Genomic DNA, 16,969 nt, shown 5'->3' on the forward strand with positions numbered 1-16,969 from the left:
AATGTACGCATGTAAAAAAAAAATCAACATATTTCCTATTAAAACCCAACTGCACATCTCTGGTTGTTGTATTCTATTCTATAGGCTGGGATCGATGTGAACATCCGGAACACGTATAACCAAACGGCCCTGGACATCGTGAACCAGTTCACCACGTCCCACGCCAGCAAAGACATCAAACAACTGCTCCGAGGTGACAGGCTCCACACTTACGCATTTCTCCTTCCTGTTTCTTCATCTCCTTGCAGCATTTTAGCCCATAAAATCTCAAGACGTAATGTTTACTCTCATAAGAACAATGAGACTCAAAATAAACCGAGTTAAAATAATTCCTGTAATGATTACAGCTCGCCGCAGAAGGCCACTTCCTGCTGAATGGATATTAAACAGGAAATAGAAGAGTGTGCATTTCTTTCAGAAAAGGTCCTCACTTATAGAAGAAAATAAGTGTTGTGAAAATGGAAGAACTTTATCATAGCTGTCATTTATGGGAACTGTACTTTTGTCATTCAGCTAGCGTCAGCCGGTTAGCTCTGATTGTGATTGCTTAATCAAGCAGAAATTCCAGGGGTTTAATCAAATGCACATCTCCCACAGAATGAACTATTTGTAGCTAACAAACATTAGCTAGCTAGCTAAAATATAAGCTGGTTAAAGGAAAGGGTTTCCTCAGCGTACTGAATGTAGGGGCTTTTCTGTGAGACTCTCTGCATCTTTGTGGCTGTTACACAAGGGTAGCATGCTAACTCTAGCTACCTAGCTAGCTATCTAGCAAAAATAAATCGGTAAATTGTGTAGAGAATGAATCTGTGTATTTTGCTCGCCAGCCTGTCAAAAATGTTTGGCAAAAAAGTTGCATAATGTTAGCATGCTAGCTAAAACCATCATCAGAGGATAAAACGATGCAGGTCATGTGAGCAGAGCGCTCGAATCACTCAGTCATGCCGGATATGACAGTTTGAAATACACAGAAATACAGCAGAAAAATACACCTTGTTTTAGTCACTAGCTGGCAATCATGAGCGCTCTTTACAACTGGGTAAAGATGCAAATTCCAAAATGAGCATAAATTAGCTGACTATCTTTCATGAGCTTCCAAACAACGTAGAGAGCTAATAAATAACTGTTGAGTAAGAAAAAGCTAAAACACTATCAGTCCTGAATCCTTAGTATTATTATAGTAGAATGTCAGACTCTTTGAATCTTTCACTCATGTTTGCTTTGATTGTGTTTCTCTCTCTTTCTCTTTCTCTCTCTCTCTCTCTCTCTCTCTCTCTCTCTCACACACTCTCTCTCTCTCTCTCTCTCTCTCCTGATTGGCTGCTGGCTCCTGTCTGTCACTCTGTGCTCCTGTAGTTGCAAATTCTTGTATATTCAAAATCGTGGCATTTTTAATCAGGGAAAAAATTTTCCTCGGCAAATTTTAGTAGAGAAACAATTAAACGATATCCTAATTTATTTAAAAATACACTTCTGAGTCACTGTTGTAGTGACTGAATGTACAAAATGTCCAGCTCAGAGTATATTACGGACTCAGATTGTCAGACTTTGTGTTTTTTACTCAAAACTCTATAGGCTGAGAGTCTCAGACAGAGGGCTGTCAATCAAATGTGCTAGTTAGAATATTAGGCCACGCCCACTAGGACATTTCAGCCATGAGAGAGTTCAGCTGGATTTTAAGCAATTGTTTTCAGATTTCTGTCTTCAATATAACACCCAGGTTTGGTATTTGGTTATAAATACAAGCATGCACTATATGCACTATATTTTCAAGCATTTCAATATAAAAAAAGACACTGCTGGCTTTACTCTGCTTCTGGACAGTTAGCTCAAGTGTCCTCGTGAACTCACAACCTTTTACTCATTACCTCAGAATGTTAATGTATTAGATTTAAAGAAGACCTTCATAGAATTGAAGAATCCAAATCATTTGCCTCCTGGCATTCAGTCAGTGTGTGATTGAAGCAGACGCTCTAATTAGCATGCTCAAAACCATTCTGTGTATATTTACCTGTTTAAAACTCAGAAGGCTTTGTGAGGAGCCCGATGTTAAAGCCCCAGGCACAAACACTTACGGTGTTGAAATATTGGTGGTGTAGTGACAAGAAAACAAGGCTGTGCAATCCATCACTCCTTGCAGTGGAAACTATTTGGTTTGCTCATAAGATGGCTGCATTTGCAGCTGATATTATTTAGAATAACATCTGCTGAAATCTGTATGGATCCATTAATAGGTGTTCATACTTGTCTTAAAAGTTAAATAAATATAAATCGTGTGCGTGTGTGTGTGTGTATGTGTGCGCGTGTGTGTGTGTGCGTGCTGTTAGAAGCCTCAGGAGCAATGCAGGTGAGAGCTCTAAAGGACTACTGGAACCTCCACGACCCTACAGCTCTGAACATACGTGCTGGAGACGTCATCATGGTAAGCACAGAGTACACAATTTTACATCAACCCCAAATCTAAATAATGAGCCAAGACATGTTCTTTCTTCTGCTTTTTATCTCCTGCATCCATCACAGATTAAACATCCAAACTATCCTTCTAGTGTCACACCTTTCAATGTCTTCCATGTCTCAGTAGAATTTCCAATAAGGAATAAAACACGTGGGAGTGTGCCGTTGTAGGGAAATAATCAAAAACGGGGTGGTGTGATGAAGCAGAGTACTTCCTGCATGTCCTAACAGCATGTCCTGGACTGTTTTATTCCTCTTATACCAAAGCAGTTTTTATATATTAATGAGCAACATGTCATAATTTTTTTTATCCATTTATAGTTACATTTAATGCTGTGGAATGTCTGCAAAACAAGATCCTGTTATCACGGACCTTATAGCAGCTATAAACTTTCTACTGAAGTTAATAAGACAGAAAAAAATGCATCTTGTTACAGAGAGACCACAAAACACAAACTCCTGTCCTGAAGTCTCTGAAGTCTCTTACAGGGTGGAGAACATAAAGTTAGAGCTTTACAGCTGACTGTTACAAAGTGCTGACACTGCAGACTCCTTCCAATAATGCTAAATAAACGTTTCCTTACAGAAAGTGTGTATTTAGCATTTAGGGAAGGAGTCTCCAGTGGAGGTATCAGTTTGTCAACACAGGAAAGTCTTCAGGATGGATGGCTTTGCAGTTTTTCAGTTTTTTGGGGTTTTTTTTATTGAATTTTTTTATGTTAACTTCGAGAGAGAAAAAAAGGCCAACTGTTGAACAACTCTTTATTGCTGTGAAAACTGTGAAAACAGGAAATAACTTGTTCCACAACATTAAATATAACTACAAACAGATTAAATGTCATTCCTTAATAAATATAAAATGGAATCATTGGCAAATTGCTGTGATATAAGAGGAATAAACCACTTCTGGATGTGATGTAGTAAAATAATCAACTTTGGGGTGGTAACATTAACTCCACTTCACTTCGCGCTGCATCACACCACCCTGTCATTGGTTATTTTCCTAAAAACAGCACAACACGAAGGGTTTTATTCCTTCTAAAAGTAACAGTATATTTGGCACTGGAAGTCATCAGCACTTTACATGTTCTACGATTATTCTACACATTCATAGAAGTGTCATCCTTAATTACGACTAACAGTGGCACTTTAAACAAGCCATGTGATTGATGGCGGTGTGTATTTTTGTTTTGAACTACACTATACACACTACACTTGCAGAAGGTTATTCAGGAGTACATAGTGGAAAGAAAAGTAACACCAGCTGTGTGTGTTGAAGCTCTGTGGTCCCACATGCTGCAACAGGCTCTTCTCAATCACTCTATGATGTGCGAGTCGAGCGATTGGGACTTGGCGTACACTATAGCACAGACACGCTGTCATGCTCGTTTGTTTTTTATTTCTCTTTGGATCTTTTCTTTTTCCCTCGGCCCTCAGGCTTGTTTTGTACTTCATGAGCTGCATTGGAAATGTGTACCCTGAGGCCCTGCACTAAACACATGGCAAGCTGTGGGTGCGTGACTTTGTGTTTGTGTGTGTGAGGTGATATTTATGCCAAATAGCTGTCATCCAATGTGAGATTATGAGGGGTCTACCAAAAAAAAAAGTAGTCTCCTGTTTGTTAAGTAGAGTTCATTTCGGGTCTTTAAATAAATAAACAGAAACATTGAAAATGATCATAGCAACTGTTTAGGAATTCAGAGCGATCCAAACATATGTCTTCTACATTTATACAAGTTTATGTGGTTTAGTGGGCAGAGCATTTCTTATGAATTTATTTATAGAATTGTATGTCATATCACATCGTTGGACAAACCCTCAAAAAAACTCAGACAAGTAAAAGCTCCAGTGTGCTTCCTAGTACCATCTTTTGGTTGCCTGGAAACTGACTAATCTAAAAGTATTAGCTATAATAATGCAGTGTAACGTATGTTGAGCTAGTTAGCTAGTTAAGTACATTAATACAGACGGAGAGAAATGAACAACACGTTTCTAAAGTAGCACATCGTGTTTGCGCCCTTGACAAAAAGTCAGTAAATTGTTGTCCAAAGCTTCAGCTATGAATTGTGGTGTTCTGTCCTCGTATCACATATAAAACATATTCGAGTCTTGTTACTGTCTTGATTTTATTGTGATCTGTTTGGCAGTGAGGTGACTGTGTGTAGGAAGCAGGAGAGTTATACAGTAGGACAGCTTTGTGCTAGACTTTTGTCAGTATTTCCACATACCTACGTGTTCCTGATTCTGAAAAACTCATCCATTGTACCGTCAGCTAGATTCTCAGCCAGTGTGTTGTAGTGCAGCAGGTGGTGGGATTCGGAATGAGTAGCTCACACTAGTCACAGCATTGAGCTTCATCACACCACCACGAGCGTTACGTTTAATCACAGCTACATATCAGATGAAGACTTGTTTTGTGAAAGTCAGTGAAGGAGTAGGGTTTATTTTCTTTTTCGAGTTGTTGAATCTACTTCTCCATCAGGCAACTAAGAAAGAAAGACTACTATCCTGGACTCAAAATCTGCACCCAGACTACGGATTTGTCCACCCCCTATCAGTTTGATCGTTAGGCACACGCTCTCGGCTAAAATTTAACCCTGTGTAGTATCTGTGGAATGCTAATGGGCTCATTTGCTCAGCATGCTGTGCTAAATCAGGACTGGAACACGAGAGGTTAAGCTGTAAGGTTGGAAACAGTGTACCAAGAGACTTTGACTGACATTTGAAAGAAGATCACAGAGTTGTGTTCTGAATATTTAATGTGCAATGAGACTTAAAAAAAAAGAACTCTTGCAACTAAGAGTTAGTGAGAAGAAATAGCATAAACAAACTATAATCAAACCTTTCGTGCTAGCATCGCCTCTGTTTTGTGTTTAATGAGGTCACTGGTGTGTTTTAGGTTTTGGAGCAGCACGTAGACGGACGTTGGAAAGGACACATCCATGACAGTCAGAGAGGCATCGACCGTGTGGGATACTTCCCTCCGTCCATCGTGGAGGTCATAACCCGGAGATCAGGTAAGTGTGAGGTTTACATGCTTACACACCACAGTGGACATCTTGAAATTGAGGAGCTTCATTGAGTCCAGTGTGAAGGGGGTTGTAGGGATGAAGATGCTCAGCAGTGTCAGTGTAATGAGAGGATCGCAACAGCGCAGCCTTGTGGCAACTGGTGTATACACACTATTTCACCTACAAACCTTTGCTCAAAATGTATTTCTGTTTAACTACAGTGACACTCTTAACATAGGTTCCTCAACGCTTCTACTTGGAAAGCTCTCTGAAAGACAAGAGAACCTGCTAATTGTTTTCCTCAGAGTGACAGAAAACAAACATTTTAACCTTAAAAAACTGACAAGCACACCTTGATATGGACATTGTTATCAATATACAATATTTTTCTATTAAAATTTGAATTCTCACTTTGATTATCAGCACCATCCACATCAGTCTCTGTCTCATCGCCAAGGTAAAAGTCACTCACGGCAAACACAAGCCTCATCGTCGTCTAATCACTCCACTGATATCACTTCACACTAAAATCAGTGGAGAAATAATCACTCATTCATCTTAATGTCTTTTTATTTTGTAAGATACTTTAAATCATTGTCTGCTGTCATGTGTACAGAGTGTGCAAGTGCTCTTCTCTGTTTTGATGATGATGTGATGGCACACGAGCATCACAGACATTTTGGAAGCTGGTATCTGATTACAGACTGAACTGCTTAGCTTGGACTTGATCAAAACATGACATTCACTGTGTGAGGAAATCACACTTACTGGCTCTTTACACAACATGAGCTTTGCGGGACAATAGACGAGGTTATAATGTAAATCAAAACAGTAAATTCCACATCTTTTTGGGGAAATATATTTATGGTTTCTTTCAAGGAGAGACTTCAAAGTATGTTATAGGTAGAAAAAGAAATCAATTTGGTCAAAACCAGCTTTTTTTGTCTTTATTTGACTGTGTTCCAGAATTCAGCTATGGCAACATCTGATACACACACACACACACACAACACACACACACACACACACACACACACACACTTTAATAGGATTAAGAAGGATATAATCAGCTGTTGGCGGAACTGAGCTGAAAAAGGCTGAGTAGAAAATCGGAGCTGAAATGAAGAGTTGTTGACATTTTGTCCTCTGTGTGTGTGTGTGTGTGTGTGTGTGCGCGTGTGTGCATGTGTGTGAGAGAGAGTGGCTGATGGGCAGAATCAGCGGTCTGTCATGTCATATTGTCAGTGTCAAGTAAGCAGCTTCCTCAGTATTGCTGAACCATGTCTTTTCCCTGTCCTTTCATTTGTTCCAACAAGCAGCTAAACACTAAAAACCAAACACTAAAAGCTAAAACTAAACAACAAACAATAAAAAGCAAACAATAAAAACTAAAACTAAACACTAAAACTAAACATTAAACTAAACACTATGCACTAAACACTAAAACTAAACACTATGCACTAAACACTAAACCATGGACACCAAACAGATAACCTTTTAAACACCAAAAATGATAAAAGCTAAACACCAAATATTAATGACTGAAGAATAAACCTGAAACACTAAAATCTAAACACAAAACACTAAAGGCTAAGCACTAAACACTAAAAATGAAAGACTAAAATTTCCTAAATTCCAAACATTAAATACTAAACACCAAACACTAATCACTAAAAACCAAATACTAACAGATAAACACTAAATACCAAACTCTGAATGCTACAGATTAAAAAGTAAACATTAAAAAACAACAAAAACTGAACACTAAAATCAAATATAAACATTAATTAAGTACTAAACACTAAATAAGCACTAAAAACTAAACACAAAAAAAAACTAAACACTAAATACTGAAATAATACACATGAAACACTTTTCAAATTTCAGGTTTTGTCAAGTGCATGAAGAGTGCTGTAAGCATCTACATACAGCCAAGTTCTAGTTAACTAGTAGTACCAAAAAAAACCAAACTATAAACATTGAACATAGCCACAAAATTGTAAATGTACTCTAAACTAGTGAAAATAATAATAAAACCACTTAAAACTAATCACCAAAAAGAAACAATAAAAACTAAACTTTAAAAAATAAAACACTAAGAACTAAACACCAAATTCTAAGAAATTAAATATGAAACAATTAAAAGATAATACTAAAACTAAACATTAAATTCTAAAAAGGTAAGCACTAAAAACTATGTAATACAACTAAATAATGCTAAAAACAAACCACTGATACCTGAAAACTAATCACTAAGAGCTAAGCAAGAAACCCCTTCCTCCTTGTTGAAAATAATAATTCAGCATTCCATGTATGTCTGCAGGGGGCTTCCTCTCTCGTCAGGCCTCACTGCCCAGCCAAAGACATCACACCCTAGCCAGAGCTCCGCCCCCCTCCAGCCCACGCCCCGCCCCCCATACCGACGACTCTTACACCCTGTATTCACCCACTCATCCCAACTCACCACGCCAAAACGGCCTGAACCAGCAGCCAGGTACTGTGTGTTCTTCTGCTCACACACTCATTAGCACACTTCAAAAAAAAGTTTCTTCCAGAGGGAAACTTTTTGCACAAACCAACCTAGAAAAGCTCATAAAAATTATAGATCTTAGAAAAAAAATTATTCTTTCTTCAAAGATTCTTATAAAGGGGTTCTACTTGTAATACTCTCTAAATTTAAGACTCTCTGTTGCAAAGTTCTACATAAAACCTTTGCCAAAGGGCCAAAAAAAAAAAAAAAGGCTAAATCTTTAAATGTGTTATAGAGTGGGAGGGTTCTTTGGATAGTTAAGTGTTCTTAAATTTCTATGGGTGTTACACTTGGAACTCTTTCTGGCAGGGAAACCCTATATGTTCTATGTAAGGTTCTACACAGAACCTTTAGTGGTTAAAAAAGAAGCTACATTTTTCAAGGTGTTGCAGAACAGTGTCAGTACACTCTTACAAAATATGGTTCTTCAAGAGTTCTTTGAATAGATAAGGTTTCTTAGCTTCCTAAAAGGGTTCTACTTGGAACCCTCCCTGACAGGGAACAACCTCTGTTGTAGGATTCCTTGTAAAAACTTCAAACAACCAAAGCTACAGTAGATCTTCAAAGGTCTTATAGAACCTTTTCCACAGAACCAAGCATTAAAAAACTAACCTAAGTCAGTATAGACTTAGAAAAAAGGGTTCTTGAAAGGGTTCTTGGATACCTCTTTGATTTCTAAATGAGTTATACTTGGAATATCCATTGAAGAACCCACTGTTGTAGGGTTCTTTAAGGGTTTCCACCAAACTAAAGAACTGAAACTAAATCTTTAATGATGTCTTAGATGATAGTTTTGAACTAAAACACAACTGATAAACTCACCAGTATCAGTACACTGTTCTTCTTGGGTTCTTTGGAGCCCAGAGAGGTTCTAGATTAAACATTTCAAGTGTACCAGTACCTGACACATTCCAGTCCAGTGTTGATAACCATCTACCCCACATTCCACACAATTTTACACAACTCATGTCTTCGGAAGGTCTTTTTTTTGACCAGCTGGTTGTCCACTTAGCCCACAGACCCCCACAGAACCCTTTAAAGTGTGTGTGTTTGCTAGGTTCTCCTCCCGACAGTCCCAGTGCCTTGTGTATTCCAGCTAGTTCCAAAGAGCCAGAGGATATTTGGGTCCTCAGGAGCTCTTTCACTGGTAAGAGTCACCCGAGTCCCCATCAGCTGTCCTGTCTGTCCTTGTGTACCCCCAGCCTGTCGTCATGTTCCCATCGCTTCCTGTCCAGCCGGTACTCATGTCTGATGCTCAAGGCCAATGAGCACTGAGCGCTACTAACTACAGTGTATGTGATGATAACTTTAAGGTCTTTAAGAGCAGGTCTTTAGCTCAACCAGTTACCGGACTCACCTGTGATCTTCAGTGTACTCACTCATTAGTTAGTGCCGTCTCTTCCTCTTCCCTTATATAATCACGACGTTTTGTGTACGGATCCTCATCACTGTTGACTGTTGTCTCTCTCTCTTTCTTACTCTTATAATCACAATGTTTTGTGTACAGAGTCTTGTTCTTACTGACTGATCTCTCTCTCTCTCTCTCTCTCTCTCTCTCTGTATATCTGTATGTCTCTCCCTGTCTCACTGTATGTCTATATGTCTCTGTCTCTCTATTTGTCTCTCTGTCTCTCTATTTGTCTCTCTGTATACCTGTCTCTGTATGTCTGTCTCTTTCTCTCTTTATGTCTGTCTCTCTGTATGTCCATCTGTCTCTCTGTATGTCTTTCTCTGTTTCTGACTTATTCTCTCTGTCTCTGACTTTCTCTCTGTCTTTGACTTTCTCACTCTGTATGTCTCTCTCTCTGTCTATTTATCTATATGTCTTTGTCTCTTTCCCTGTCTCTCTATGTCTCTCTCTGCCTCTCTCTCTCTCTCTGCCTCTCTCTCTGCCTCTCTCTCTCTCTCTCTCTCTCTCAGGAGACAGGAACAGTGTTGGGAGCGCAGGCAGTGTAGGGAGCAGTCGTAGCGCTGGCAGTGGACAGAGCACTGAGGGCAACTTTACCCACAATGCACAGCATCACACCAGCACCACTGCACAGGACATCAACAAGGTATCATATATAATGGGTCAGAAGGTGCTGATTAATTTTCTAAAACAGCAGGTCTGACTGTAGTGCAGCTGCAAATCACAGATTTATATTAATGCACACTTTCAAAAAGTCTAATAGGGACTTCTGTAGTGGACACTCCATATAAATGGATTAAAAAATGTGTAATTGTTGATATGATGAAGTTTTCTGTGAAGAGATGTTTAACAGTTTTGGAAGGAGTCTCCACTTTCAGCACTATAGGAGGTAACTATAAACAGATGAAAAGTATGACGTGCTGTTCTTTAACACCAGGATGAGAGGTTTATCCTGTTTGTGGACTCCAATCATGCCTAGTCTGAAAACACCCTCAGTGAATTTTTGTTTTTGTGCAGGTCTTGCCCTCTGGTGGTGAAGTGGTAGAACAGCATGGCCTGGCTTCTGATGTCATCAACCCTGAGCCTCCAGGTCAGTTCAGTGAAATCTTTTTCATATACTCAGATTCTGTTGGTTTTACTATTACCACTACTTTGAGTTCAAAAACAATAGACAACCTCATACAGTTAAACTTGAGTGTGTGAGTGTGGTGCGTAGAGGAGGATCAACATGTATTTGACTGGCATTTCTGGAATGTGGAAGGAAAGCACAATTTATTTCCTCATGAAAGCAATAAAAGAGTAGAAAGAGATGGGAGTCATGTCAGATTCACAGGAGTCAGTCCTGCCTAAGCTATTCTAGGCTTACATGCAGTGTGGGATTCCTGCATGGGAGGAGAAATGAGAGAGAGAGAGAGAGAGAGAGAGAGAGAGAGAAAGAGAGAGGAGCTGAGAGTGGTATTGGTCCTGAGATACTGATAAGAAGTAAAAAGAAGACTGAAGGATGTTCATTGTCTGTTTTAAAGGATCTGAAGTTTAGGCATGAGATCAAGAAACATTCCGAAATTTGGTTTATTATACAAAGGTAAGGTACGACAACTAAATGTAATCATGTGTGATAATCAGTGTAGGAATTTTCATTGCCTCATGCTTGGTGAAAGAATGGTTGTGAAAAATTGGGTTTAATAGATTAACTGCGGTTTGCTTTTTAATACCTAGTGCTCTGGTGCTCCAGGTACAAATAAAGTGATTGTATGTAGATATCAGTTAGACTGCAATACAGTAAGTTGCTTATTGGACCTATAACTTTTTTTCTGGAGAAAATTTTGGGACTTGCACAGTATGACCACACGGTGCATCACATTTTATCTGCTTGGATATTGGTTTACTCCAAAACATACATTTAACTGAAAAAAAAGACAAACTGCTACTGTTGTTTCAAGCACACTTTTTCAGATTACATTTGTGTCTTTGGTGTAGACGTTTTGTACAGCAATGATTAAGGGTGTACATATTTATCTATGGAGCACTGGTGTCAATATTTATGATACGGTTGACTAGCTGTGTAACTACATGGATAGTGTGAGTAAAATATTTATCAACCAATATGAGTGCCTGATGGTTTGGAAATGCATTGTGATGGCTAAATATAAACACTTTCAGTTGGTTTTGAAGTTATACTGGGTTGCTTTTTGTAGATCTGGCAACCCTTCTAGTCATAAATTGTATGACATAACAGTCTAAAAACCAAAAAGGAGGACTGTAATGGAAATATAGGTATAGTATTGAATCAAAATTGTATGAATTTGTCTTGCATCAAAATAGTTTGGCATTGTTAACGTCTTTAAATGTAGCTAATACACAATCAGACTGTGGGTCATGTGTCATGATGTGCACTGTATCATTGTGTAAATAAGGACTTGTTCATGGTGAGGTGAAAAACATTCTTCTCTTGTGTGTAATCTGCTCACTGACTCATAAATCCAATGAAACAATTACATCATAGATTAAACAAAGACACACCTTTTCACTAAGTAATTAAAGCAAGCACTAAATCTACATCCTGACTTGCACTTGACTTTGTAGCTGTAGTAACTGTGTGTATGTTTGTGTGTGTGTTTGTGTATGATTCCTCCAGGTCGCAGGCCGGATCAGAACAGCTCCAGAGCTGGTGAACCAGCTGTCAGGCCACATGTTGTCCGTCCAGAGCAGTTACTGGAGGGCAAGGTTCGTGCATTGCAAATGTTACTTTATGCTTTCATTCAGATTCTAATCTTCTAACGTACAATACAGTCCATTCTGAACAAAATACCTGCACAGAGGGCCAAGAACCCTTTCTACACGGTTATTATTGAAGGAGCCAATCAGTGGACTCTTTGCTTTTGTAATGCTCGGTGATCAGTGGCAACAAGTTTCTCTGCTGTAGGTTCCACATCTTTATTATTTGCTTGTGCGTTGGTATTTGTTTGTAGTCTACTTAACATTTTCAAAAAATGTATTAATTTTCTCTCAAGTTCTTGTGTATGTGTCTGACAACAGAACACTCTTCAAACCCAAACTACGGCATAGTCGTGATTACTTCAGAATGGCCACAGACATAATATTGTCTCATTTTATACTCCTTCAAATATTCCACTTCAGTGGCTATAAGAAGTCTACACAGCCATGTTAAGGTTTTATCTTTAGTGTGTTATAGCAACCAACAAAACTGAAGTGAAAAACAAATAGAAACATTTTAAGGGAAAAAAAAGAAAACTTAGAATAACCTGGTTGCGCATGCACACCTTTTATAATGGGGCATGCTCAGAATTAACCAATCACATTCAAACTCATGAAAAAGACTCAAGATTAAGATCAGATGTTTCTGTAGGTTTTCTTGACATCTTGTTTGTGTCATCAGACTGCTGAAGCCATGGTCCTCAAAGAGCTTACAAAGCATGTACGGAATCTCACTGTCTAAAGGACAGGGGTTCAAAAGAATTTCCAAAACATTAGATGTACCATCATCAACAAGTGGGAAAATGGGGCACCACAGTGACGTTATCAAGAACAGGGCGTTCCTCCAAAACTGACAAAAGGACAAGAAGAAAAGTTATCAGGGAGGCTGCCAAAAGACTGGTCACTCCCTGCATGTGACAACAATCTCTTGTATTCTTCACATGTCTGGACTGTGGGGTAGGGTGGCTAGATGGAAGCCCTTTCTCACACACACACACACAAAAAATCCAAGCCTGCCTAAATTTAGCAAAAAACATGTGGCAAAATGTGTTATGGTCTGATAAGACCAAGGTAGAACATTTTGGGCATAGTTGTAAAAAATATTTTTGGCACCAAAAGAAGACAGCTTATCACCCAAAGAGCACCATACCAATGGAGAAGCACGATGGTGGCAGTATCATGCTATGGGGCTGCTTCTCTTTAGCTGGGACTGGGGCTCTGGACAAGATAGAAGGAATCATGGATAACTCCAAATACCCACCTGTTTTGGCACAAAATCTGCAGGCCTCTGTTAGACAGCTGAAGATGAAGAAAAAATTCACCTTCCGGCATGATATTGAACCAAAGCACAAAACTAAGTCAAAAAAGGAATGGCTTCAGAAAAAGATCAATGTTTTGGAATGGCCCAGTCAGAGCCCAGATATAAATCCTATTGAAAACCTGTGAAATGAGTGAAATGACTTGAAGGGGGCTGTGCACAGGAGATCCCCTCGGAATTTGATAGATCTGGAGCATTTTTGCAAGGAAGAGTGGAATACAATTGCCAAATGAAGATGTGCGAAATTGGTAGAATCTTACCCAAAAAAAACTGTATTACAAGCAAACATTGCTTTAAAAAAGTATTAGTTAATGGGTTTACACACTTGTGCAGCCAGGTTATTGTAGACGTTTTATATCCGCTGCATGTATAGCTGCAGGGCTGCTTCTCTGGTGGACTAATGTGTGTCTTTATGCCTCAGGATGCCGAAGCTATCTTCCAGTGGCTGCGTGAGTTTCATCTGGAGCAGTACACTACAAACTTCCTCACAGCTGGTTACGATGTGCCTACCATTAGCAGAATGACCCCTGAGGTGACCTACCTTTACCTTATAGTAATTGTATTACCCTCTTAAAGTCTGAGCTTATTATTTAGTTATTTAGTTATGAATGAATATTCAGTAACTACTGGGAATTATTCAGTAAGTACAGTGAAGCTAACAGGAAAGGTCTGTAGTTAAAAGAGTGAATCATGTACTGTGTGTTGAGATCTGCTTTAACTCGGTATCACAAGTCTTGGGCAATGTTACCATTTATTTATTTATATTCACGTTATCATGCCAGGATCTCACAGCCATTGGTGTCACTAAGCCAGGTCATCGCAAGAAGATCTCCACTGAGATCAGCAAACTGAACATCCCAGAGTGGCTACCAGACTACATTCCCGTAAGGTTTTTATTAGTTAGCCTTACAAGCTTTCATTATATTGGTTCAGATATGAAAGGCATCTCTTTAATAGATAATCAAGAGTTTATTTATGGATAACATTGCAATGCTGCTGTCTTTGTGTTTCAGGCTGACATCGGTGAATGGCTTGGTACCATTGGACTTGCTCAGTACCAGAAAAGGCTAGCAGAGAATGGCTACGACTCCATTAACATTGTGCGAGACATTACATGGGAGGATCTGCAGGAAATTGGCATCAATCAGCTGGGTATGAGGAGGTTAAAATTAGCAATACCGGTCTGGTATTTTTAAAGATGCTTTGATACCATTGATATCATTAGGGGCATCATGGAACAGTTTATTTAGATGACATCTAAATAAACTGTTCCATGATGCCCCTAATTGCTTAATACTAAGTAGGTTATTCATTTTAGTATCAGTATCAACAAGTTCCAAAAAGTATGTACTTGTACTCGTACTTGGTCTAAAAAAATGGTAGTGATACATCTATAGTTAAAATCTCTGACCCTTTATGTAATGTGTACTCTATATTAAAATATGTGGTTTGGATGCCCCACAGGCCACCAGAAAAAGATGATGCTTGCAGTAAAGAAACTTTGTGATATGCAAAAGGCTTTGAGGAACCAAGCAGAGGGCAATGGGACACTGCAGAGAAGGAGACACCCTCCCACCCTGGAGCTGGTGGCTATCGAATCGGCCGACAGTGCTGATGGCCCTTCCTCACCACTCTCACCCAAGATGCTCACCTTCCAGGATAGTGAGCTAAGCACTGAGCTGCAGAATGCTATGATTCAGAGTGGCTATGGTGGCTGCCCAGAAGGGTTTGGTGCTGTGCTAAGTGGAACAACGACCGTGTCTCTGAGTCAAGAGAGTATCAGTACACGCTCACGGGGCACTGGGCACTCACAGGAATGGCCTTTGACTTCTGTAACTCCCCACAGCCATTCAAATGAAAGTTTGGGCAGCTCAGACTGCAGTGCCCTCAAGGATTACCCAGTTCTGCCTGCCAAGATGGCACCACCATTACCTCTAAAGAAGCAGCAGTCCACACGTGGCAGCCCACCAATAACACCAAGCAAGACGGCTCGATTAGCCTACCCTGCTGCCAACCCTGGAATCTCCACAAAACCAGATGGTTCCTCCATCCAGAGAGGATTTAACTACCTCCAAAACATCAATTCAGATCAGTCTTGCACTGCTCAATCCAGACCCAGTGGTGAGAACCGGCATCCAAAGAAGCGCACACAAAGCCTGTCACGGTATGCCCTCTCTGATGGGGAAGGAGAAGAAAATGAAACACCAGTATTACCACCCAACCTGGTCTCGTATGCTACACTCACACGCAAGCCTGGTCGTGGTCAAACAATTGCTGCTGCCAATGATAGGCAGGTGGGTCGGACTCAATCCTTTGTGATACGTGCCAAGAGGAAGGGACCACCCCCACCTCCTCCCAAGCGGCTGAGCTCTGCCTCGAGTGCAGGAAATAGTGGTGGAGTGGAAATCGAGAGTGCTGGGAGTGTTCGTATCATTGCAGCCAGGCTGGAAAAGAGTGGAGAAAGCCCCAGTAAGACCCCCAGCAGCCCCTCATTCAAATCTCCCTCACCTGCCACCCAATTTAAAACTATAAGCATTCAGAGAGAGACAACCAGTGAAGTCTCTCTAAGTCAAACTGGTCATGCAGAGCTCAGTGGAGTAAAACCTGAGGAGCAAGACGTGAAGCTTCAGCCAAGCCAAGAGCATACACCTGCTATGTCACTTCAGGGAACTTTGTGTGAAAGCATTCCATTTGCTCAAGAGGGCAAAGGGACCATAAAGCAACGGCCAAGAATGGAAGTGGCTAAAATGGACACTGAAGTCAGCTTCCAACCACTGAAACCTGCTCAGCTGCCTAAATCATCCATAAAATTACCAGAGTTCAATCTGAAGGAGTCAGACACTGTCAAGAGGAGGCATAAACCCAGAGAAAAGGAACTGCAGATCACCAGTCAGGACACACTCCCAGGAAGGGAGAGTTCCTCTGAGGCTGAGAAGATCTCATTCTACATGCCAAATGGTGGACCAATAGGGAATCTCTTTCCACAGAAACCTCCAACACCCTGCAAACCAACACGGCATTCCGCCGCAGCCCCATTGGGTAAGACACCTTGTGCATCACCTTCTGCATCTCTATTCTATAACCTATAATTGGGAATTTAATATTTGCTAATTTGTTTAACCTTAATTAAATGTCTATATTCATGTTACAGTTGTAGGTGGACCTCCTCATATTGTGCCAACCAGGATGGGGCAGGACATTGCCTTCACTGTGTCCTCTCCAATAAGAAGAGAGTGTCCAACTATCAGTGGACCCCAGGACCAAAAACAAGATGAATTTGTCCACCACAGAATAGAGCAGACCAGCACTTCCCTGGTGGCAGCTCTTGAAGTGGTGGAAAGGAATTTAGCTCAGAAGGATCAGACTGACAGGTAGCAGACTTTCTGGTTGTCATTCAAAATAATGCTGAATCGTAAGGTGTGTAATTGTTACTCTAATTGTTCACCGGGTTTGTGGTGACCAATCCATCAGTATCAGTATCCAATCCATCAGTATCAAACACAGTGAGGTAGGGAACTAGGCAGCTAGGATGC

General features: G+C 40.1%; 1 protein-coding gene across 5 annotated transcripts in view; it reads left to right on the forward strand.

The window, feature by feature from the left end:
• caskin2 (CASK interacting protein 2) overlaps positions 1-16,969 on the forward strand; it is a 54,417-nt gene that overhangs the window by 32,538 nt on the left and 4,910 nt on the right. For 2 of the 5 annotated variants that reach the window (XM_026914927.3, XM_026914929.3), the window contains 13 exons: positions 85-193; positions 2,328-2,422; positions 5,354-5,471; positions 7,789-7,959; positions 9,053-9,142; positions 9,916-10,049; positions 10,421-10,493; positions 12,039-12,127; positions 13,858-13,968; positions 14,219-14,320; positions 14,450-14,588; positions 14,901-16,475; positions 16,588-16,807. In XM_026914927.3, coding sequence (XP_026770728.3) covers positions 85-193; positions 2,328-2,422; positions 5,354-5,471; positions 7,789-7,959; positions 9,053-9,142; positions 9,916-10,049; positions 10,421-10,493; positions 12,039-12,127; positions 13,858-13,968; positions 14,219-14,320; positions 14,450-14,588; positions 14,901-16,475; positions 16,588-16,807 — 3,026 coding nt within the window. The remainder of the gene's footprint in view (positions 1-84; positions 194-2,327; positions 2,423-5,353; positions 5,472-7,788; positions 7,960-9,052; positions 9,143-9,915; positions 10,050-10,420; positions 10,494-12,038; positions 12,128-13,857; positions 13,969-14,218; positions 14,321-14,449; positions 14,589-14,900; positions 16,476-16,587; positions 16,808-16,969) is intronic. The other 3 variants (XM_026914928.3, XM_026914930.3, XM_026914931.3) reach the window with 3 other exon arrangements.

This window comes from Pangasianodon hypophthalmus, chromosome 12, assembly GCF_027358585.1.
Source record: "Pangasianodon hypophthalmus isolate fPanHyp1 chromosome 12, fPanHyp1.pri, whole genome shotgun sequence".
NCBI classification, from domain to species: Eukaryota; Metazoa; Chordata; class Actinopteri; order Siluriformes; family Pangasiidae; genus Pangasianodon; species Pangasianodon hypophthalmus.